General features: G+C 37.0%; 1 protein-coding gene across 1 annotated transcript in view; it reads right to left on the reverse strand.

Annotated features, from left to right (window-relative positions):
* Window positions 1-14,449, reverse strand: part of LOC126253694 (uncharacterized) — a 103,593-nt gene extending 89,144 nt beyond the window's left edge. Inside the window, exons 1-3 of the mRNA XM_049955220.1 lie at window positions 14,163-14,449; window positions 13,840-14,077; window positions 11,229-11,417 (exon numbers count right to left, since the gene is read on the reverse strand). Coding sequence (XP_049811177.1) covers window positions 11,229-11,417; window positions 13,840-13,942 — 292 coding nt within the window. The 5' untranslated portion in view covers window positions 13,943-14,077; window positions 14,163-14,449. The remainder of the gene's footprint in view (window positions 1-11,228; window positions 11,418-13,839; window positions 14,078-14,162) is intronic.
* Window positions 14,450-24,569: the final 10,120 nt, after the last annotated feature.

The raw sequence follows: 24,569 nt of genomic DNA on the forward strand, positions 1-24,569 counted from the left end.
ATTTCGTGAACCATACTAAAACGCATAATTCGGCTTACAGTGCAGATTCATATGTAAATTTTCTTGGAGTACCAGTACTATATTCTTGTGTTTGGTTCTTTATTATGGCATAATGGCATAGGCGCTAGAAGATGAAAACATGCATATGAAACACTTTGCTTCAAATACATTGATCGCCTCAGCAGAAAAGATTAATAAAAGCCAAATTTCTTTAGAAAATCGACAAAAATAACTTCATTGTTCCGCAAGGCGATTAATGCTCAACTCTCAGAAAGATGGAAATAAAATAAAACCTGAAACTAACAATATATTTTACCTTTCCATAATTATGTGAATGTATTTTAATTCACTTGATAGCTCCCGGTCACAGAAATCCAATTTGTTTTCATTTGACATGAAAGCAATAAACGAAGAGGAAACAGCAAAATCATTAAACTTAAACACGGGGCACGTTGAGACTATACATCTCCCCACTACAACTCAGACTGCTCTGTGCATCAGCCCTGGATCAAAGATATTGCCAAACCTCGGCAATACTAGATAGTTTTCCTGCACAGAATTCCTTTAAAATCTGAAAATATTCTGTCATCTATTCCTAACATCTTGAACTATCCTATAATCATAGTGCTTAGAAAAACTGGATACGACTACAAGCTAAAGAAAACTTAGGAGAATCACAGAATAAGAAAGAAAGTGATATCAAAACAAAATAAAATGAATAGAGTATTATAGAGGGCTATTACAAATGATTGAAGTGATTTCATAAATTCACTGTAGCTCCATTCATTGACATATGGTCACGACACACTACAGATACGTAGAAAAACTCATAAAGTTTTGTTCAGCTGAAGCCGCACTTCAGGTTTCTGCCGCCAGAGCGCTCGAGAGCGCAGTGAGACAAAATGGCGAAAGGAGCCGAGAAAGCGTATGTCGTGCTTGAAATGCACTCACATCAGTCAGTCATAACAGTGCAACGACACTTCAGGACGAAGTTCAACAAAGATCCACCAACTGCTAACTCCATTCGGCGATGGTATGCACAGTTTAAAGCTTCTGGATGCCTCTGTAAGGGGAAATCAACGGGTCGGCCTGCAGTGAGCGAAGAAACGGTTGAACGCGTGCGGGCAAGTTTCACGCGTACCTCACGGAAGTCGAAGAATAAAGCAAGCAGGGAGCTAAACGTACCACAGCCGACGGTTTGGAATATCTTACGGAAAAGGCTAAAGCAGAAGCCTTACCGTTTACAATTGCTACAAGCCCTGACACCCGATGACAAAGTCAAACGCTTTGAATTTTCGGCGCGGTTGCAATAGCTCATGGAAGAGGATGCGTTCAGTGCGAAACTTGTTTTCAAAGATGAAGCAACATTTTTTCTTAATGGTGAAGTGAACAGACACAATGTGCGAATCTGGGCGGTAGAGAATCCTCATGCATCCGTGCAGCAAATTCGCAATTCACCAAAAGTTAATGTGTTTTGTGCAATCTCACGGTTTAAAGTTTACGGCCCCTTTTTCTTCTGCAAAAAAAACGTTACAGGACACGTGTATCTGGACATGCTGGAAAATTGGCTCATGCCACAACTGGAGACCGACAGCGCCGACTTCATCTTTCAGCAGGATGGTGCTCCACCGCACTTCCATCGTGATGTTCGGCATTTCTTAAACAGGAGATTGGAAAACCGATGGATTGGTCGTGGTGGAGATCATGATCAGCAATTCATGTCACGGCCTCCACACTCTCCCGACTTAACCCCCATGCGATTTCTTTCTGTGGAGTTATGTGAAAGATCCAGTGTTTAAACCTCCTCTACCAAGAAACGTGCCAGAACTGCGAGCTCGCATCAACGATGCTTTCGAACTCATTGATGGGGACATGCTGCGCCGAGTGTGGGAGGAACTTGATTATCGGCTTGATGTCTGCCGAATCACTAAAGGGGCACATATCGAACATTTGTGAATGCCTAAAAAAACTTTTTGAGTTTTTGTATGTGTGTGCAAAGCATTGTGAAAATATCTCAAATAATAAAGTTATTGTAGAGCTGTGAAATCGCTTCAATCATTTGTAATAACTCTGTATTTATGGATAATATAATATGAGGTGAATAATTAAACAACTGTGATACTATAGTGTATAAATTTTCTATTTTGTATAGAATATAATAGAGGGAAACATTCCACGCAGGAAAAATATATCTAAAAACAAAGATGATGTGACTTACCATACGAAAGCGCTGGCAGGTCGATAGACACACAAACAAACACAATCACACACACAAAATTCTAGCTTTCGCTTCATCAGGAAAGAGGGAAGGAGAGGGAAAGACGAAAGGATGTGGGTTTTAAGGGAGAGGGTAAGGAGTCATTCCAATCCCGGGAGCGGAAAGACTTACCTTAGGGGGAGAAAAGGACAGGTATACACTCGCACACACACACCCATATCCAACCACACATACACAGACACATGCAGACATTTGTAAAGGCAAAGAGATTCGGCAGAGATGTCAGTCGAGGCAGAAGTACAGGGGCAAAGATGTTGTTGAAAGACAGGTGAGGTATGAGCGGCGGCAACTTGAAAATACCTTTTATGAGATGTGACGTAAATGGGAGGGTTTGTATAGGTTTTGAAAGGGGTGGGTATTGTAAATAAAAGCATGGTTTACAAGAGTAAATAAATCATTGCTAACAAAAAAAACACATCACACCTTTCAAACATCCCTCGCAAACAAGTGTGCCCAATTCTTCACCATTTGCCGTTTCCATAGGATTGCTAAGATACCGTTCGGGGACCTCTAGGGTGAAGGTGGGAATGTCCGTTATGTAGGAGACGATTTAACACCAAACCACCTCCGACGTCTCACCGAAGTACCTGAGGGGTAGGGATCCTGGGGGAGGGGGGGAAGGATTTCCTGTCTTTGGAGCTATCTTCTTTCTCTTCTTAGATCTTAGCACCCATATCTATTTTTTTTCTCCCCCTTTCTTACTTCTCATTTGAGGACCTATCTATTTTTCTCTCTTTCCATACTCACAAACTTCTATCGATGAAGTCCTTTCTTTTTTCCTTAGTTTCTAATAACCTACATCTTAGCTTTAGATAAGAAGGACGAAGAATCTGACTACACGAACACACATCCACATACATACAAAAATACATTTAAACACAAACATTGAAGTTACAGACTAAAAAGCCTGTCACGATGTGAGAATCGCCACGTATTGTAGGGGAAAGAATATGTGTACAAAGGGAAATATGCATGCGTGCGTGCGCGCGCGCGCGCGCACACACACACACACACACACACACACACACACACACACACACAGAGGGAATGTCAGCTTAATAAGTACACTGACGAATTGTAGGATAGTGGGACTTTAATAGTATATATAGACACAGTATCCACTAAGAGTTCAGAAGTTGAGAAGTAGAATAGGACTCTAGGGAGTAAATGCAGTAAAAAGTGAATGCAAAGTGTAGAATAGATTTTTATTTTTACCAGAGAAAACTTAAATATAGTATACACAGGAATATGTACTAGGGTAATGCACTATGACGCCTACTCAGGAAGGACATAGGGGGGCGTACCCAGGATTTGCGAAGTATATAGGGCAGACATACCTACATGAAGATAGGACGACCTGTGGCCGAAAGAATAGGGGTTTTATAAAGGGGCGTACCTAACAGACTTTCTAAGTATAGTTTACATCTTTCTTCAAGAGTCTGCGAATTCACTTTCTTCAGAATCTCTGTGACACTCTCCCACAAATTAAACAAACCTGTGTCCATTCATGCTGCCCTGCTCTGTATACACTCAATATACCCTGTTAGTCCTATCTGGTATGGGCCCAGACATGTAAGCAACATTCTAGGATGAGTCACCTGAGTAACTTTTAAACAATTTCTCTTGTAGCCTAATTGCACTTCCCCAGTACTCTAGTCCACCACCTGCTTCACCCACAAATGAATCTCTGTGATCATTGCAGCCCTGTAGCCAGGCGACTAGCGCGCGTTTTGGTGTTCTCGTAAAGATAAGTCAAAAGATTATAAAACATATAGATTAGTACTGATTACGTGGTAAATAGGTGTATTAGTGTGCCTTTTAAGTGTACCATTAAAAGTTTCATTTTTCTTTACGTAATAAAGCAGAAAACGCGAAAAGACCGTACAGTCATATTTTCTGTTCACGTTCTGCTACAGCAAATCTATAGAATTTCGTTTAGTTGTTCCTTGCCCTCTCCAACACTTTAACTTAGCGTACCTCTTCATTATTTAACTAGCATTTCCGGAAAGTAGCGTAAAGTTTAAGTTGTTGTTTCAGAAACTTTGCACTTTTGTTTTTGTTTACACACAGTTGCGTATAGGCCAAATTTGTGTAACCGAATTTTCGTGTTTATCTGTAACTTAACTGACTTATTCTTAATAAACCATTACGTTTATCATGAGTGAAAAGTGCTTGACTTGCCGTAGGTCGGGGCTTTGGTGTGATGGGTGCTGTAGTTTTTCCATGTGGGTGACTGTAGTGGCGTGGGAATAGGGGAAGTAAATGAGACTCATCAGTGGTTTTGTAGGATTTGTAGTAGAGATAAGAAGATACTAGAATAGGAGGGCAAAGTTGCCGTCCTTCAGGCTGAGTTACACAAGGCCAGGGGAGATCTTGACAAGTTAAGGAGGGAGAAGGGTAAAGAGAGGTGGGAAGTGGCAACAGGCAACAGGAGGAACAGGCCCAGAACTTTGACAGCTTCATGGTGAATGTGGAAAATAGATTTGACCTGTTGCTTCAGTTAGAAGCTGGTGAGCCTCAAGCAGTTGCAGGTGTAGACAGGGCACAAGAAACTTTCAGCAGCAAATTGAAAAGTAAGAATGTAGGGAAATCAGTAAAGAGAAAGAAAGTGTTGTTGTTAGGTAGTTCCCATGGAAGAGGTGTTGGCCAACTTTTGCAGGATGAACTAGGATCAGAATACCAGGTCACCATTTTTTTTAAACCTAGTGCTGGTCTGGAGCAAGTGTCAGAGGATTTAGGATCACTTTGCAAAGATTTCACTAAGGAAGACACCGTGCTTATAGTGGGTGGGACAGGTAACAGTATTGACAGAGATCCTCGGTACAGTATAGAGTGTGACCTGGCAAAGATTGTATCAGCATCGAAGCATACTAGTGTTGAGTTTGTATCTGCTCTTGGGCGCCATGACCAACCTCATTTGAACTTTTCTGTCAAGAGAGTTAATTTGTAGTTGGAACGGCTGCTTATTTCGGGTGCAGGGTCACACATTGGTGTGGTTCCTGTTGATTCTCTCAGTAGGTGGGATTATACTAGGCATGGCCTTCACCTCAACAGGAAGGGGAAGGGTAAATTGGCTGGGGAAATAGCAGGAAAGTTAAAGGGGGGAGGCACTGTCATGAGTGGTAAAATACAGTGGTTATAGGGTTCAGAAAAGACCCTTTTTTAGGGTAGGGAGGACAGAAAGAAAGCAAATTTTAAGAGAGGTTAGAATTGAGACAAACCTTAAGTTTGAGAAAGAAACAAAAAACATAATTCTAGCTTATTACATCAGCATAAACAGCTATTGGTTAAGAATTTTCAACAGTCAACAGATATTATAACTCTACCAAATTTTAACTCAGTCAATGTGAAATGTCAGCTATCTTTATTGCATCAAAATATTCGAGGACTGAGAAATAAAATTAATGAATTAACTATCTGCATAGATGAATTAGTCTTCAAACCCAGCTGACATAATCTGCCTCTCTCAACATCATGTGACCACTGGTATAGAACTTTTAAGTGTTACTGGGTTTAGGTTAGCATCTCACTTTTGTAGATCAGAAATGGAGAAAGGAGGAGTTGCCACATTCATTAGGAACTGTCATAAATTTAAGAACATAGACATTCATAAATTTTGCCTAGAACAGCATATGGAAGCACGTGCAACAGAATTAGAATTTCACAAAAAATCCTTCATAATATTAAGTGTATATTGAGCACTTGCAGGTAACTTTAATCTGTTTGTAAACCACCTTGAAGCTGTACTGGCCCATTTAACAACCAAAAACAAAGAAATAGTGGTTGCTGGTGATTTCAATGTAGATTTCCTGAAAGACTCTCCCAATAAGAACTTATTTGAGTTAGTAACACTATCATTCAACTTAATTCCCACAGTAAAGTTCCCCACTAGGATAGCCACTTGCTCAGAAACAGCCATTGATAATATCTTTATAGAAAAGTCCAATGAACAAAATTATATTACAAAACCAATAGTCAATGGCCTCTCAGACAATGACATGCAGTTCCTTCTGTTAAATGTTAATACTGAACAGGATATAAAATCTGTTAAATCTGAGCTCATGAGGGTAATCAATAAGCCAAAAATTGATTATATTAGGACACTCCTCAGAGACATTCACTGGACTTATGTTTACAGTGCTCATGGCATGAATGAAAAATATAGCACTTTTGCTAATAAAGTGCTTACCTTATTCGAACACTGTTTTCTCCCAAAACTTACCAAGGTTAGAGCAAAGTCTACAAAAAAAGCAATGGATTACACGAGGAATAGGGGTATCTTGTAAAACAAAAAGAAAACTGTATCTGTCAATCCGAAACAGTTCCGATGTTGATGCTATAGCACATTACAAGAAATACTGCAAAATATTAAAGACTGTAATACGGATGTCAAAGCAAATATATTACAACGAAAAAATAGTCATATCAGATAACAAAATAAAGACAATATGGGATATAGTGAAGAAGGAGACCGGTAGAACCAGACATGAAGAGGAACAAATATCATTAAGAGTAAATGATACATTGGTGACAGATGTGTATAGTGTTGCAGAACTTTTTAATCAACATTTTATAACTGTTACTGAAAAGATGGGGATGTCAGGTTTGGTAGATGCTGCTATGGAATACCTCAGACCAGAAATTTCAAGCAACTTCCATAATATGAATTTGACCCTCGCTACCCCAACAGAAATAATGTCCATCATAAAATCTTTGAAATCAAAAACATCTAGTGGGTATGATCAAATATCAACAAAGTTAATTAAAGAATATGATTCTGAGTTAAGTAACATATTAAGCTATCTGTGTAACAAGTCATTTATCAATGGAATATTTCCTGAATGGCTGAAATATGCTGAAGTTAAGCCACTCTTTAAGAAGGGAGATAAAGAAATAGCATCAAATTTCCGTCCAATTTCACTGTTGCCAGCATTCTCAAAAATTTTCGAAAAAGTAATGTATAGTCGGCTTTATAACCATCTTATCTCAAATAACATACTGTCAAAGTCACAGTTTGGATTTCTAAAAGGTTCTGATATTGAGAACGCTATCTACACTTACAGTGAAAATGTGCTTAATTCATTAGACAAAAAATTGCAGGCAACTGGTATATTTTGTGATCTGTCAAAGGCATTTGGCTGTGTAAATCACAATATCCTTTTAAGTAAATTAGAGTATTATAGTGAAACAGGAAATGCTGCAAAATGGTTCAAATCTTATATCTCTGGCAGGAAACAAAGGGTGTTATTAGGAAAGAGACATGTATCAAGCTATCAGGCATCATCCAACTGGGAACTAATTACATGTGGGGTCCCACAAGGTTCCATTTTGGGACCCTCACTTTTTCTTGTGTATATCAATGACCTTTCATCAGTAACATTACCAGATGCCAAGTTCGTTTTGTTTGCCGATGATACAAACATTGCAATAAATAGCAAATCAAGCGTAGTCTTAGAAATATCAGCTAATAAAAATTTGTGGACATTAATCACTGGTTCCTAGCCAATTCCTTGACACTAAACTTTGAAAAAACACACTACATGCAGTTCAGAACTTGTAAGGGGTGTCCCACGAGTATATGTCTAACATACGATGACAAGAAGATAGAATAAGTGGACAGTGTTAAATTCTTGGGATTACAGCTTGATAATAAATTCAACTGGGAGGAGCACACCACAGAACTGCTGAAGCGTCTTAACAAATCTCTGTTTGCAATGCGAATTTTGTCAGACATAGGGGATATAAAAATGAAAAAGCTGGCATACTATGCTTACTTTCTTTCCATAATGTCATGGGATTATTTTTTGGGATAGTTCATCAAGCCAAGCTAAAGTTTTCCGGGCACAAAAACGTGCAGTAAGAGTTATATGTGGTGTGAACTCAAGAACATCCTGCAGAAGCCTGTTTAGGGAACTAGGGATACTAACTACTGCTTCCCAATATATTTATTCCTTAATGAAATTTGTCATTAAAAATATGTCACTTTTTCAAACCAACATGGAATCAATACTAGAAATAAGAATAATCTTCACAGGGATTTAAAGTCACTTAGTCTTGTACAAAAAGGTGTGCATTATTCAGGAACACACATTTTCAATAACTTGCCAGCAGCCGTAAAAAGCTTAACAACCAATGAAATTCAGTTTAAGAGAAACCTAAAGGATTTATTGGTGGCCAGCTCCTTCTACTCCATTGATGAATTTCTCAGTAAAACCAACTGATTTGTGTATATATATATATATAAGTACAATATAACTTCTGCGCAATTTCAGTGCAGTAATGTGTTCATTGTAAATAAGTATTATAGTAGTTTTATTACATGTTTATTACCTTATAAATAAATAAAAAACTTTTTTATTTTAAATTCAGTGCATTAGTATTTGTAAAATGACTTTCATATAGTGTTCATTAAAAAATGACGATCATTCCACTTGGGACCTGTGGAATGGTACATTAGCTTATTTGTTTTAGTTGTAAATATCTGTCATGTATTGTTGTTTTTTCTGAAATGTTCCACATCCTGGAGGACCACCTCACTACAGATCAATTGGAATGAAAGTAAATCTAATCTAATCATATCCCTATGAAGTGTTACACCCAGGTATTTGTATGAGTTGGCCAATTCCATTGGAGACTCAGTGATAATACAGTCATGTGGTACAACTTCCCCCCCCCCCCCCCCCTTCACTTTGTGACGTGCACAATTTTACATTTCTGAACATTTGGAGCAAGTTGCCAATTTTGCATCAGGTCGAAATCTTATGAAGATCTGACTGAATATTTATGCAGCTTCTCTCAGACAGTATTTCATTATAGATAACAGTGTCATCTGCAAACAGTCTGATTTTACTATTAATACTGTCTGCAAGGTCATTAATATACAACATGAGCAGCAAGGATCCCAATGAACTTCCCCAGGGCACACCCGGATTTACTTCTGCATCTAACGAAGACTCTCCATACAAGATAACATGCTGTGTCCTTCCTACCGAAAAGTCTTCAATCCAGTTACAAATTTCATATGATCATATTTTTGACAATAAGCGTAGGTGAAATACTGTGCCAAATGCTTTTCGGAAATCAAGAAACACTGCATCTACCCGGCTGCCTTGATCCAAAGCTTTAAGTATGTCACATGAGATAAGTGCGTGTTGGGTTTCACATGACTGATGTTTCTGAAAACAATGTTGACTGGCATTGACGTCATTCTGTTCAAGATATCTCATTATGTTTGAGCTCAGAATATGTTCTAAGATTCTACAACAGATCGATGCAAATGATATTGGGCGGTAGTTTGTTGATCACTTCTACTACCTTTCTTGTAGACATGTGTGACCTGTGCATTTTCCGAGAACTGGGCACAGTATTTTGTTTGACGGATCTATGATAGATTACAGTGAGAAGAAGGCTTAACTCAGCCGAAAATCATTATACATTCTGACAGGGATTCCATCGGGGCCTGGAGCTTTCTTCAATTTTAACAATTTCAGCTGTCTTTCAACACCACTGACAATAATACTTATTTCATTCATCTCTTCAGTGGTACAAGGAATAAATTGGGCCAGTTCTCTTGGGTTTTCCTTTATAAAGAAACATTTGAAAACAAAGGTAAGCATTTCAGCTTTTACTTTGCTACTCTTAAGTTCAGTTCCTGCCTCATTCGCTAGGGACTGGACACTAACTTTCGTGCCACTAACAGCCTTTACATATAACCAGAATTTCTTTGGATTTAGTGAAATGTCATTTGAATTGTGTTCTCAAACGGTAGTCACTGAATGCATCACACATTGCTGTCTTGACAGCCGAATGAGTTCCATTCAGAATCTCTCTATCTACAGACCAACACTTTGTTCTACACCTATTATGCAGTAATCTCTGTTTCTTTGGAAGTTTCTTTACAGTGACTGTATACAATGGAGTCTCCCTCCAATTATGAACTGTTCTACTGGGTACATATCTATCCACTGCATGATCAACTGTCCTTTTAAACTTGCTGCTGACCTGTTTTGAATGTTTCAAGTTCCTCATTGAGATATGACATTACTGATTTTTTATCCAGTTTACTGAACATATATATCTTTATGCTTGATATAGTTGTCCTTTGTACGCTGGTAATCATTGTTGCCACAACCGCATCATGGTCACCGATACTGGTTTCAATGTGGACATCCACGAAGAGGTCAGGTTTATTTGCTGCCATTAGATGCAATGTATTTCCTTCATCACTGGGGTTCCTATCTATCTGTTCAATGTAGTCTTCAGAGAAGGTATTTAGTAAAGTTTCACAGGATGGATTATCCCGCCCACCACTAACAAAATTTTCCCAGTTAAATGGTGGCTGATTTAAAGTGTCCACAGACGATAACAGTATGACTGTGGAACTTATGTATAAGTGAACAGAGGTTTCCTCGTAAGTTTTCAGTTACATCACGAGATGAGTCTGGAGGGCAACACAAGGAACCAATTATCATTTTTTTCCCACCACTGATACTGAGTCTTGCCCAAACAATTTCACATGCAGCTTCAATTTATATCTTGGTGGATTTGAGTTTTTTGTCTAATGCAACAAATACAGCACCTCCACTTTCCATGTGCCTTTCCTTTCGGCTTGAATTTTCCCCGAAAATCTCACTGTTATCAATTTCAATTAATGGGTGTGAAACCACCAGTTTTGTGTCTTTACAGCAAGATCGGAGGTCACTACAAAATCTATAATTCCCACTAACAGAGTAATGCTGCGTAACAGGGCCTACGTGTTCTCTTGCAATGCTCTTCAACCAAAGCAACTAGCATGCAACCCTTCAAATACTGCACGATAAATGAGTTACTCTACAGAGAAATGGTATAAAAATGTCGGAATATGTACATTCAATCACAGAAACTCTTAGTCTATTCTGTCAGCAAATGTAGGATGAAAAATGTGTTGAACCTACTTTGTTCTGAGCCTTACCTTTGAAGAGATCCTTGTAGAACGTATCCTCTTCCAAATCCATTCCCCATGCAATCTGAATAGGATCCAAATTACAGTCTGGCACACAATTATCCAGCCCTGTATTTTTAGCATAACTAATGTTACTGTTCACAATGTCTTCTCCAAGCCTATTAGGCCTGCTCTCTAGACCGCCATCTTTCAAAGGATCTAGAAAACATAATCACAACTGAACTTTTGCTTAACTGATCATATCATAATGACTATGGTCATTTCTGATGACAGCGCTTATAAGGTACTGGAAAACACAATGATTAACAACAAGAAACAGCATGTAGTGTTGCAAACCTCTTAAAGAAGTACTATGGTTTTGTAACTCACCGCCTGGGTTATCAGGTGCAGTGAACAGTGCAATGGAATATCTGACCAGTCTTTACAAATAATTTTAGTAAAATGAACACTTACATCTCCCTAAGGAAGTAGCATTCATCGCAAAATCCTTAAAATCAAAATATTCTACTCGTTATGACAACAAATCAACAAAGTCAATCAAAAGTGCTCATGCAAGTTGAGTTCTATCCAAGTTACTTGTGTTATCAATCTGTTATCGGCAGAACATTTCCAGACTGGCTAAAATATGCTGAAGTTGAGCCTCTTTAAAAGAATGGGGACAAAGAGATACCATCAAAGTATCAATCAATTTCACTCTTGCCAGCTTCTTCATAAATATCTGAAAAGGACGTGTTCAAGCATCTCCTTAAGCATCTGACTGCAAGTAATATATTGTCCAAGTAAGAACTTGGTTTTCTTAATGGATCCGATATAGAGAAGGCTATTTATACATACAGTGAGAACGTCCATAATTCATTAGATAACAAATAAGAGGCTACTAGCATTTTCTGTGACCTGTCAAAAGTCTTTGAATGTGTGAATCACAGTACAGCAATCTCTTAAGCAAATTAAAATATGGTGTCACTAATAGTGCTGCAAAACGACTCGAGTCTTACCTACCAAACAGGAAACAAAGAGTGTCATTGCGAAATACTTGTGGAGTAAGCAGAAATACTTGTGGAGTAAGCAATCAGTCTTAATCTGATAGGAAATTAATTACATGAGGTGTTCCTGATGTTCCATGTTGGGTCCCTTGCTTTTTCTTCAGTACAGAAATGACCTTTTGTCTGTTACAATGCCAGATGCTTAAAGTTTCTTTTGTTTGCAGATGACTCAAACATTGCATTAAGTAGCAATGTCAAGTACGTATTTCGAGATCGCTCCTAATCAAATTTTCACTGACAGTAATAAAGGGTTTAAAAGCAATTCACTGTAATTAAACTTTGAAAAGACCCACTCTATGCAGTTCAGATCCTGTAACCAGCATAGTTATAATATATGAAGACATGCTGATTGAAGACGCTGGCAGAGTTAAATTTCTGGTATTACAACTTGATAATACATTCAGTAGGAAAGGGCTACCACAGATTTACTGTAGTGCCTAAACAAGCCTGTATTTGCAGTGAAAATAAGGTCACAGATAGGAGATATAACAAAACTTGCGTATTCAGACTACTGTCAGTCAATCATGACATAAAGGATCATATTCTGGGGTAACTCGTCAAACTGAGAAAAAGTTTTCAGTGTACAAAGCATGTAATGAGACTCATTTGCTGTCTAAATTCATGAATGTAATGTACAATCCTGTTATGGAACTTTGTATTCTAACTGCTACTTCTCAGTATATTTCTTCCTTAATGAAATTTGTTGCAAGTAATATGTCTATTTCCAACCAGTAGCTCAAAACATAGTAACAATGCTAGGAATAACAATCTACATGAAGACCTAAATTCACTCACCAATATTCAGGAACATACAGTTTCAATAAATTGCCAAGAAAAATTAAAAACTTGGTTTCAGATAAAATACAGTGTAAACAGAGTTTGAAAGACAGTTTTGGTAAGGAACCCCTACTTTATAGATGAATGTCTTAACAGGGACTGTTAGATCAGCTTAAGTAAAAACGTCTGTTAGATTTTGGTGTTCACAGCACTTGGTCACAACATTAAAGAATGTTCTCTTGTGTGTAATAAATTTATTAAAAGTGCATAATTATGCTTCATTCTGCAAGGGTATTAATTCTGTAATATTAGCAGTTCCACTTCACTGTAGTGTATTCACATATTTTGACAATCTCCTGACAAATGAGAAGAATAGTAAGTATTATATCCAGATATTTTATTTTAGATTTTATGGCTAGTTCCAAACCCACGTGAGCCAATTCAGTTTTGGGTCTATGGAAGAAAAACTGAATCTAAGCTAATCCACAGTTCTAGCAATGTAATCTGTTGCTGCGACAAGACTGGTCTACAGAGTAAACCGAGGTCTTGCACATTGTATACCACGGCAACATAAAGTTGTCACGTTTTTTATTTAGCAAAAGACAAGCGACTCTCTTAAAAATTGGTTTATACGATAGTCTAATTCTCTTAAACAACAACAACGGATTGTTACGAAACGTAACCCATTAATTTCCTACCAAACAGGCATCTTTAACAGATGCTTAAAAAGAGATAGCTCTACATCATTCTTTAAATTATGTATAATGCAACGCTAAAATATAACTGATTCTTCATATTACCTCCTTCACCAAGTGTAGGCGTTCCAGCAGTCGTATCTTCAACAAGATTCACTTCTAGTAAAGAGTCCAATGCTACAAAGGGTTCCTCCCCTTCTTCATCCATATTTCTTCTTTCCCTTTGCAAGCATATACATCAAAATATTCGTATAACTTCCTATATAGTTCGCTTTCTGTTATTTTACACCGTTACTATTAACAACCACCACCTCTGCAACAATCCATAAAATCTGCATTCTTTCTGCAAAGCAACAAAACAAACGTCACCCGCCAAACGCGCCACAAACATTTGTCGCACAACATAACAAAGATATTCCCTACCATACCTCCAACATAGTTCCTTGTGCAATTTGCATGTTCGCGTCAGGATTGTGTAATGCGAAGAACATACCATTCAGGAGACAACACAACATACTCTTTTTGCGCTACTGTTGCGTCAAAAAAATAATGCGCAGTATATAGAGAGTTGGAACAGGCGATGTTGCCAGTTCTCCTCTCAGTACTTGCATATAATGATAGAAAGGTCTACGATATTTTCTGCTTTTAACCGTTACTAAAGAGTTCGGATTGTTCGAAAGCCATAAACTTTATTCAGGAAGTATCTCTGAACAAAGAAACAAATGTTTGAATAATCTGCGTTGCCATATCTCTCGAAACGTTCCTGTGTTGGCGCTAGCATCGCGTATGACATCATGATGACGTCATGCGCAGCTTTCAAGGACACATGGGCCTTGCTCCGTTACACGAATGGTGCGATTGTCTGAAGAGTGCAGAGGAAGTATAACCTTATACTAGGAGCGCTAGCAGATTAGAGCCTAACGCCGACGACTGCAAACAATTTGAGAGTGGAGAAGGAAGCAGCAATGTCTCCTTTCAATGAAACCATTCTGACTTTCACGTTATGCAACTTTGGAATTCACCAAATAAATGAGCAAAATCATCCACGTGTCTTTCTCACAACTGAGCTTATGTGATGATTCCATTTCATATTCCTACAAACTGTCACATACAGCTAATTTGTAAGAGTTGATTGATTTCGACTGTCACTTATTGATATTGTAATCATATTTTGTTAAGCGCCGAAAACCGGATAGAAATTTGAAGCCTGATCCTCTCGAACTGACTTCCAATGTACTAATCATTTACTATAGAGCCTCCACTAAATCTCTCACCTTGTAGTACCAGCAAGTAGAGAACATATGTATAATGAAATAAAATGTGTTCTGAGAAAGGGAACATATGTTATTCAGCAAAATATAAGCATTTTATCAATGCAGCAGAGTTGGTAATTCATTTTTGTCCACTAAATATGGATAATTGACCTAATAGTCAATATTACACGTTGAAAATGATTGTATTAAATTACATTCAAAAGACGCTACAGATCAGAAGTAAGATTCCCCAAATGTAGAGCAAATAATAACTTCATTTAAAACCCCAATAATAAATGTAATGCTGTGTAGAGGGAGTAAAATTATGAACAGGTGTACGTTGTGTAAAAGATACAACTGCATATTTGAATTTATTTGTCAAAAAATTAATTTATATCTAGGTGTATGCATTGATGAGGGGCTGAACTGGAAAAAACACACTGAGGATCTGCTGAAACGTTTGAGTTCAGCTAGTTATGCTATTAGTGTCATTGCAAATTTTGGCGATATACATCTCAGTAAATTGGCTTACCGCGCCTATTTTCATTACCTATGGTTCGTATGGCATCATATTCAGGGGTAACTTATCATTGGGTAAAAGAGTGTTCATTGCACAAAAGCATGTAATCAGAATAATTGCTGGAGCTCGTCCAAGATCATCCTGCAGACACTTATTTAAAGAGCTAGAGATCTTCACTGTAGCCTCACAATATATATATTCACTTATGAAATTTGTTATTAACACTCTGAACAAATTCAAAAGTAATAGCACTATACATGGCTACAACACTAGGAGAAAGGATGATCTTCATTACACAAGGTTAAATCTACCTTTGGCTCAGAAGGGGGTAAATTATGCTGCCACAAAAGTCTTTGGTCACTTACCTAATAGCATCAAAAGTCTGACAGACAGACATATAGCATTTAAAAGGAAATTAAAAGAATTTCTTAATGGTAACTTCCTACCCAATTTTTGGATATAGTAAGTGGGTAATTTCCCCAACCCCACAAAAAATTAAAAGTATTAAGTGTCATGTAATATTTTGTGTAATGTAATATCTTGTATAGACACCTTTTATTAACCTGACACGTTTCACATCATTACGAAGTGTGGTATTCATGATCTATGGAACAAGTACTAATCTAATCTAATATATTGACTAAATCTCAGTATGGGTTTAGGTCCGAAGTATTAACGGTTAAAATTGTTGAAAACAATATTTCTTTTGTGCATTCCTCTTTTGAATCAGAATTATCTGCTAAAGCCACACTAGTGGACTTGAACAAGATATCTGAGTCCGTAAACCATAGAATATTACTGGAGAAACTATTATGTTATAGAATTATAGAGCTGGAACTCTCCCTTATTCAATGATTTTTTCGGTAACAGGAAACAAATTTTAAACTATAATGATCAAAATTCACAGTTACCGAATGTTACCAGAGATGTTCCCCATGAATCAGTGCTTGTGCGATGACTGTTAGCAACATTTATAAATGATGCACCCAGCAACATGACTTGCAAATCGATGCTTTATGCAGGTGATACAACTTTCATTAGTTCTGAAAACGACATAAATAAACTGAAGGAACAATGTAAAGATTATCTTAGATTGCCCAATATGTAGCGTGATGACAATGGATTACCTGTTAACTACGAAAAAACTGTAAATATTTCTTTCAACTTGTGCAATGTTGATGTTGAGTCCACTTCTACCAAACTCTTCACATATACCTAGACACGAAATTAACTTGGGAGAGTCACAAAGAACATATGTCTCAAAAGCTTCCACAAATTATCTATTTCATTATCTAATCTATGGTGTCTGTCTATGGTGTAAAGATCCAGGGGCCAGGAAAAAATTAGTTGACAGAAGAAAGCCGTCAGGAGCATCTCTGGAGTGCTATACCATATTTCCTTTATTTCAAACTATTAGATCTAATGCCAGTCCCAATACCCTATATACACAATCACAGTTTTTACATTCGGGAAATTCCTACAGATATAACCATAGGCAAATTGTTCATAGTTATAACACACATCAAAACTTAAAGACAGACAACACGAAGTTAAAAAAAGTGCAGTTACAAATATGTAAGTATTAGGCTTTTCAGTGCGTTATCTGTGCAGGCACATGCTGCCTCTCTTAATTCCTGTAAAAATAAGGATTCAAATGGCTGAAAAACTTAGCGTTTTATTCTTTTAAAGAATCTAAAACTGACCAAAAGTTGACACATTTGAGCCGCCATTCTAACCATTTTTGTTTCTTCTAGTTTCTTGTTCTATGTGCATAATTAATATGCAAGCACCTAAATAATGTTCTGCTAATATTTTACTATTAATCGCAATGGGAAAATTGTTGTGCACACCATCAGTGCTTTTGTTGTATATTCCTTGGGAAGTAACTTAACAATGTGGAGAATGTTTTGTGTATCACCCATGTTGTTTCATCATCTATCTTCTTTCATTATGTGTATCTTAATTTCGAGTAGCATCATAGTATACATGTTTCCTAACATGTTAGTAAAGCTTTATATAGCCTCTTGTACATTACTCATGATGACATAGACTGCACACAAATGCATAACATGGAAAATAAACAAATAAACAAGTAAAGCTCAACATGCAGTCTCAATTGACTAGTTAAAGTCTAGAGAATATATAATGACGTAATTACCAACATTTAACGAAGAAATGTAGCATAGTAATCAAAATATTGCATGCAAAATGTCAACTGTAAATTTCCTCAGTTTCCAGGAACATATCCTCCAGCAATGAGTGACTCAACTACATACAAGAAATATCAAGTAGAGAAGATATTTTATTTATAAACAGTGCACATACCATTTGTACAAATGAAAAGGTATAGAACAGAATAGAACATAACAGAATGTTTATTGTCATGTAAAATCATTTGACTGAAACATTGTTGGCTCATCAGTGAATATAGTTATATAGCCTACATAGCCACATATAAAAAGAAAAAAGTCATATTAAAATAACACACACACATATGCACATACACACAAATAGATTATAATGCAAAAATTGAAACATGTGTTACATGTCTACTTCTTTCTTAAAATTTTCCACTCAGTAAAAACATTTTCTTTTTAAGTGTATTCGAATGTTTACTTCTATAGTATATATTAAATACAATAAAATTCCTTTATTTAGTAGCTTCCAGTGTTCCCTTTCTTAGTTCTTAGTTTACAGCCTTTGATTTGGACCAAGTTATATTGTTAAGCTACTACTATAAATAGAAATTTTAGGCAGTTTCTTGATAACATTAAAATATCTTAGTTTCTTTCACACTCAGTTGAAGGTTTGTCAGCAAAAAACCCATTAGTCAGAAAAATCACAATGTTGAGAAAACAAAAAAAAGAGTGTCTTCGTCCGATAAGTTGTTCATTCGTTTTTCTTTTGTCTAAATATCCTGTAGACATCAGGAATGCTATCAGAACTGATATTCTCTGGGTGTGGAGAAGGAAAATGGATTGCACTAGTGGGGTTTCTGCAGAATTCAATGTAAAAGCTACTAATATATTGAATAATATTGTAGTTACATATCATGCGTATGTTATTGGAAAATTTGAAGTAATGTCTAATGATTTGTGTTAGTTAAACACTTATTTGCTAAAGGTAGATAACGAAAAAGTCATATACACCATACAATGACATTTCAAAACGTTGATCTCCATCTCCATCACTGTTGTCATCATTGTCTACTGGTTGTAGATATCAATCCTTTGATGCAGCTATACCAAACAGTCTTGTGTAGTTCTCATTAATACGACGATTTTCGATATTCCGCAAGATTTAATATATATTTAGCCTTCGCAGGTTTCACTCCAGGAGGGGATGTGGAAGCTCCTGGTAAGTTCATTGTGTTGGGAGTTTTGAACTTTAGAGCTATTATGATGTGACAGCTCCAAGTTACTATGGTATGCAAACATATAGCTTTCTTTGTTTAACTGAAATTGCTAGAATACTGGCTTTTCGTTTTTAAAAACAAACTGGGGGTTGCTTTCATAAAATCCTTGAAATCATGGTGGATGAATACCTCCAAAAATATGGAGGTGGTTGCGTCTGGGACAGCGGAATCCTTTCATCCAAGGTTTTGGAAATTCCAGCGGTGGCAGTCTTCCTGGGTTGAGCAGAAATAAGTGAAAAATCTTGTCAATTTAGTAGTAGCTATGACCATGAATAGGGAAACACTGTGCAATTCTTTTAAAAAAAACCTGAGAATGAGCACCACACAGAAGAGGAGTAACCCATTGTTTTATTTTTGCTATGCCCTGGACAACTGTCATTTATTAAAAACAACTCCTCTGTTAAATCTGAATGTCAAATGCAGTTTATGAAATTGTAGCAGTATTAAGATGACCTCATAGGGACCTTTCTTTCCCTCATTTTCCAAATATCTCTATACTGTGACATTTCTTGTTACCAAATCGTTTGTCCCAAAGACATAATGCCACAACTGACAAATTTATCTGCAACACTTGTTAGTAAATGAGGAAGAGGTAAATTCTGCATAAAATCAATCGAGATGCAGTTAACTTTTCCCTGTCCAGCTTTCATAATTAGCACTCATGTTTCATCCAAGAAAGCTTCCACTTTTCTGAGGTGCACAGCTTTTATTCCTCAAAAGTTTCTCTCTGCATCTTCTTTAGCTACTTTTATATTTTACTGAAGCGAATAGCGTTCTTTGGAAATGTCAGATCTGAGTCATCCGAAATGGCTGTTGAAAGTTCTGGAAATCTGCAAGTAAAGTTTATAGGGCACATTTATTCAGTAGTAGTTAAGGAAATCGTCATGCACATCCTTGACAGTGAGGTCTTCTGGCAAACAGCGCCTATTGGAATTATGTCTGAGTGCGAAAAGGGATTTCCAGGCAGGGCAGTATATGATATGGACTTCAATAATCTTTACAAGCTGCTCTGGTGCTTGGCACTGCCGGTTCAAATATTTACCAGTGTTGTCTTTTGGTGAGCTCCCACAATGAACTAAGTTATTTTCCAGTTTTCCCAATCTCTCTTAGCTATCTCCAAGAAAACGTAAAAATACATTTTTGCAAACAACATTTCCTCCTGTTACCCGCACTTTACAGCTGAATGTCGGTGCCCTAGATGTCATATTCTTCTCATCATCTGTTCTTGGCCGAAAATTCGCAACACCATGCATGCCTATTAAACTACTGAGATGACTATCTTGAGACTACTTCTAAATCATTTTGTTAAAGTCTACAATGATGCTATGCTGGGCTTCTTTCACCACTTTCTCAAAAGAGCGCAGCCTCAAACCCAGCTAAAAACAGACAAAGAAACTGATTATCTTTTAAATATAAACTGATTAAGCGCTGCATATGTCTTATATAAGAAACCAAAGAAATTATAGGAAGTAACAAGAACAATGATCATATTTAAGGTGGCTATTCGTGCTGGTTTTACCAGTACAGTATTGGTTCTTTCGTCAGTGCCTAGATTGTTGTGAAATAAAACCAATACAGTTGTGAAAAAAAATTACGAAGCTTTAAACATCACATATACATTTTGTTCTGCAAAATTACTTTTATAGTACTGAAAGGTGGCTACACTGAGTCACAGCGCCAGATATTGCGCCAAAGAGTATTATTCCGCCGCCTCCACTAGCGCAGTTGTTATTCAGAGAATGTCGAGGGCAGAAGTAGTTCAGAGGTTGTCGTGGGAAGTGCTTGTTGAGAGGATGTCGAGAGCTGTACTAGTTGAGAGCATGTTGGTGCAGTTGTTCTTCTGCTGGCGAGAGAGTAGATGCTGTTCGGTTGGCGTAATGTATATAAGGAAGATGTTGAATCATCACAATGCATTTTTCGTCAATATATATGGAGGTAACAAAAACATTTTTTTATTTCAATTTCCTAAATAACAATGCCTTTCGGTCACAGGTTCAGTCAACAAAGCATCTGGCTCATGTTCATGTATTAGACTTGTAATTCTGGTTTCTATGTGCAATTATAGTATTTCTGGTTTTTAGTAATTAGTTCATTGTAAATGGTGTTTAAAATTTATTGTCGTATTGAGGAAGAACCGTGCCAGATACATGTACGTTGAGTCACACTACCACACACAGAACAGTTACACTTGTGCTTAGTTGTTTCGTAGCTTTTATAGTTGCTGGGGACTTAATTAATCAATTGTGTTAACGGAAATTTCCCTTCATTCTTTATTGTTATTTTATGCAGTCAGATTGCATACTAACACTACCCAGGGCCAACCGGTTACGAGACTTCGTAACCAGATACACAGCTACTAAAATTATTTTTATTGTATTATAATTAAGCTCCCATGCAGCACAAGTAAAAGAAGTACATTTTATGTCATTCTTTCTCTTAAATTTAAAAAAAGGATGAAGACAAATAGAATTAAAACTGACATTTGAGCTATTTCGAATGTGCTAATTTTGGATTTTTAAAAGTGGTCACCTTATGGTAATGTCTGCAATACCAATGAATAATGACAGTATAATAAATATATATTGCTATTAACCTGCAGTCCTTTAAAGTCATGCAAGCTGGTACCAAGTTCCTGTGTGGTTGACGTATTTCTCACCATACATTTTGGCATCATGTATATTATCCACATTTTTCGTCTTTCTTGTTCTCTTTTGCGGCCACTCTGAACGATTTGTGTCCATATTAATTTAAAAACTTAGAGAACAGGAGTATAACCTAGAAGAATGAGGGAAGTTCTAAACGAAGTGTAATGTGTCAATGGTTTATCCAGAGATCAGCTGAGCTGCAGCTGCCTGAAGCACCAATAACTATTGGTGCTCTAGCTAGCTGCAGTCTAGACTTGTGGGGCTTTTGCAGACTCGCCGTATTTTTATCAGCCTATGCAGTACGACTTGAGGTGTTTTTGGCAAAAGCAGTTGTATAATCATGTGCTTAATGCTGAACACAGCATTATGCCGCCTTAACTCATTTTTCGATTTCTTGGACTAGTAGTTTATGTTAGTATACCAAATCATTTTACTCTGACCATATTTTCTTTGATAAATGCTTTTTCCTTCTTTCTTTTTTCGGTTTCTACTTCAAATGGGTCTATGATGTCCTTGTTTCTGTTTTTTTGCTTTCTCTTTATGTTTGTTCTTGTACTTCGCTATTTTTCATTCACATAAAATGCTGCTTCATTTTAACACATCGGTAATGGAATTTCTGTATTTCTGTACTCATGTTGGCATTTGGTATGTAAGCAATATTGGGACCAAGATGAAGGGATTTATTAACTTAGTCTGCTGCCTTATTATTAATTACACATTTAGCTCTACATCTACACCTACAGGGCTACTCTACACAAATCACACTTAAGTACATAGCAGAGTGTTCATTGAACCAGCTTCTCTCTAATTTTCTAGTATTCCACTCTTTAACAGAGCATGGAAAAAACGAACACCTGTATCTTTCCGTGCGAGCTCCGATTTCCCTTATGAAGATCGTTTCTCCCTATGTAGGTCGACGTCAATAAAATATTTTTCGCATTCGGACTGGAATGTCGCGAGTCGATCCACAATAGTGTTTTAATGAAGTACGGGCTCGTAGCTTTGGAGCTGGTGGCGGTGACAGCCACTAGTATCTCGGCGTGATTCACTCACGCCTGTCGCTAGCACGGCCGTGGGATGTGCTGCTTGTGTCAGTTCCTGCGACAGAATATTCAAGCACCTAAGATTCTAAATAAACGATACTAAATATTATTCAATTTTCATAAAATTTAATATGTAGTCTTAAAAAAAAGCTGGTTGCAAAATCTCAGCTTTCTGGCTGGGGTATTTTCAAAATTAGAGAAAATTACCAAAAATATCAAAAACCGACACTTAGGGAATTAAATTCAGTTAGGAACTATAATAGTTTATCTTTTGGTTTTATTTCAAAACATAACCAGAACTCTCAGTGTGCAGAATTAATTAAATGAGATTTTCATATTAAAACTTTCATTTTCATCATGTAAAATTCAGACAAAATTTTTATTTGTGTCTTATGTTGTTGTGGGAGTAAATGAGAGTGAGCGAGAGTGTGTATGCGGGACAAACGTTAAATTTCAAGATTAGTTTTATGCAAATAATTATATTTGTAGAGTAATGATTTCCTAAAGTTATCTCAAGATTAATTTTCGTTTAGTTTCAGTTAATAAACATTATAGTAATAATTTGCTTGTCGAAGTGATGCCAATGAATCTGATGTAGTGATTGGCTCAGAACAGTTTAGGCACGAATATGATCTTGAAAGAGTGATCTGATTGGCTGTTCATTTGATCAACCTATCAGAGTGAAGTCTTTCGTGCACTCTATCAAGTAGTATATGTGCTGTGAGCAATGGCATCGAGAGAGTTGCGGACGAGCTTTTGAGATGCAAAGGTCATGTTAAATGTGTCCGTCCATAAAAAATATTAGATGAAGAAATGTTCGCTCCTTTGAGTTCAGATAGATTTGTAATGGTAGCTTTTGTTGCTATGAACATTTTGTAAAAGTTTGAGAGTCGTGAGATATTTTGTTGGGGAGATATATGAAAGTGACTTGGATTTAGAAAATTCCGTGTGTTCTACTACAGAATAATATATTTGGGAAGAAAGAAATCCACTAAATGACTTATGTAAGAAATCAACGTTATGTGTAGAAAGTGACTGTATATTCGCGTGATTATTCTTGGAATGGACTTAGGACAATTCTGGCGGCTTTACGTGTGACATAAACTGGGAACTTATAATAGGAGTTTTGCATACTACATGTGGCCTGATGACACATGTCTAAGCAAAGAAAATAAAACCTACTTTTACCAGATTTCCGAACTTTCAATGAAGATCAGGACTCTGTTTTCCACACAAGAATTTATTATGAATATTTACAGGAACAATCATAACGAGATTTACGCAGCCTCAGTAATTGTAGATATTAGGTGCTGTTTTCGTCAACACTGCTTTTTCACCGCTTTGTAAGCATCTACATTGCAGAGTGAAGGGACACTGAGCAGACGCCGATCTGAGGTAGGTGAATATCAATTTGCAGCTTGCTTCAGTGACAGTGAAACTCAGAACAGTTCCATTGCAGGAGGATATGATTGGTTACTGAAGTTTCGTGATAAGATCCCACTGCAACGAAAACGCCCCTGGTTTAATAATTTCCATCCCAAATGCTGTATCATGTCTGTGGCACTCTCTCTTCTATTTCTCAATAATACAAATCGTGCTGCTCTTCTTTGAACTTGCTTGGTATACTTCATTAACCCTATCTGGTAAGGATCCCAAACTGTGCAATAGTACTCCAAATGAGGACAGACAAGTGTAATATAGGCAGCCTCTTTAGCATATCTGATGCATATGCTAAATTTTTTGTGGATAAAACACAGACTTTGGTTCTCCTTCCCCAAAACGTTTTCTACATGTTCTTTCCAATTTAAATTGTCTGTAATTGTAATTCCTAAGCATTTAGTTGAATTTATGGCCTTTAGATTTAATTAGTTCATATATAACCGAAGTTCAACTGATTTCTTTTAGCACTCCTGTGGATGACCCCACACCTTTTCTTATTTAGAGTCAATGGCCAATTTT

This window comes from Schistocerca nitens, chromosome 4 (genome assembly GCF_023898315.1).
Source record: "Schistocerca nitens isolate TAMUIC-IGC-003100 chromosome 4, iqSchNite1.1, whole genome shotgun sequence".
NCBI lineage: Eukaryota > Metazoa > Arthropoda > Insecta > Orthoptera > Acrididae > Schistocerca > Schistocerca nitens.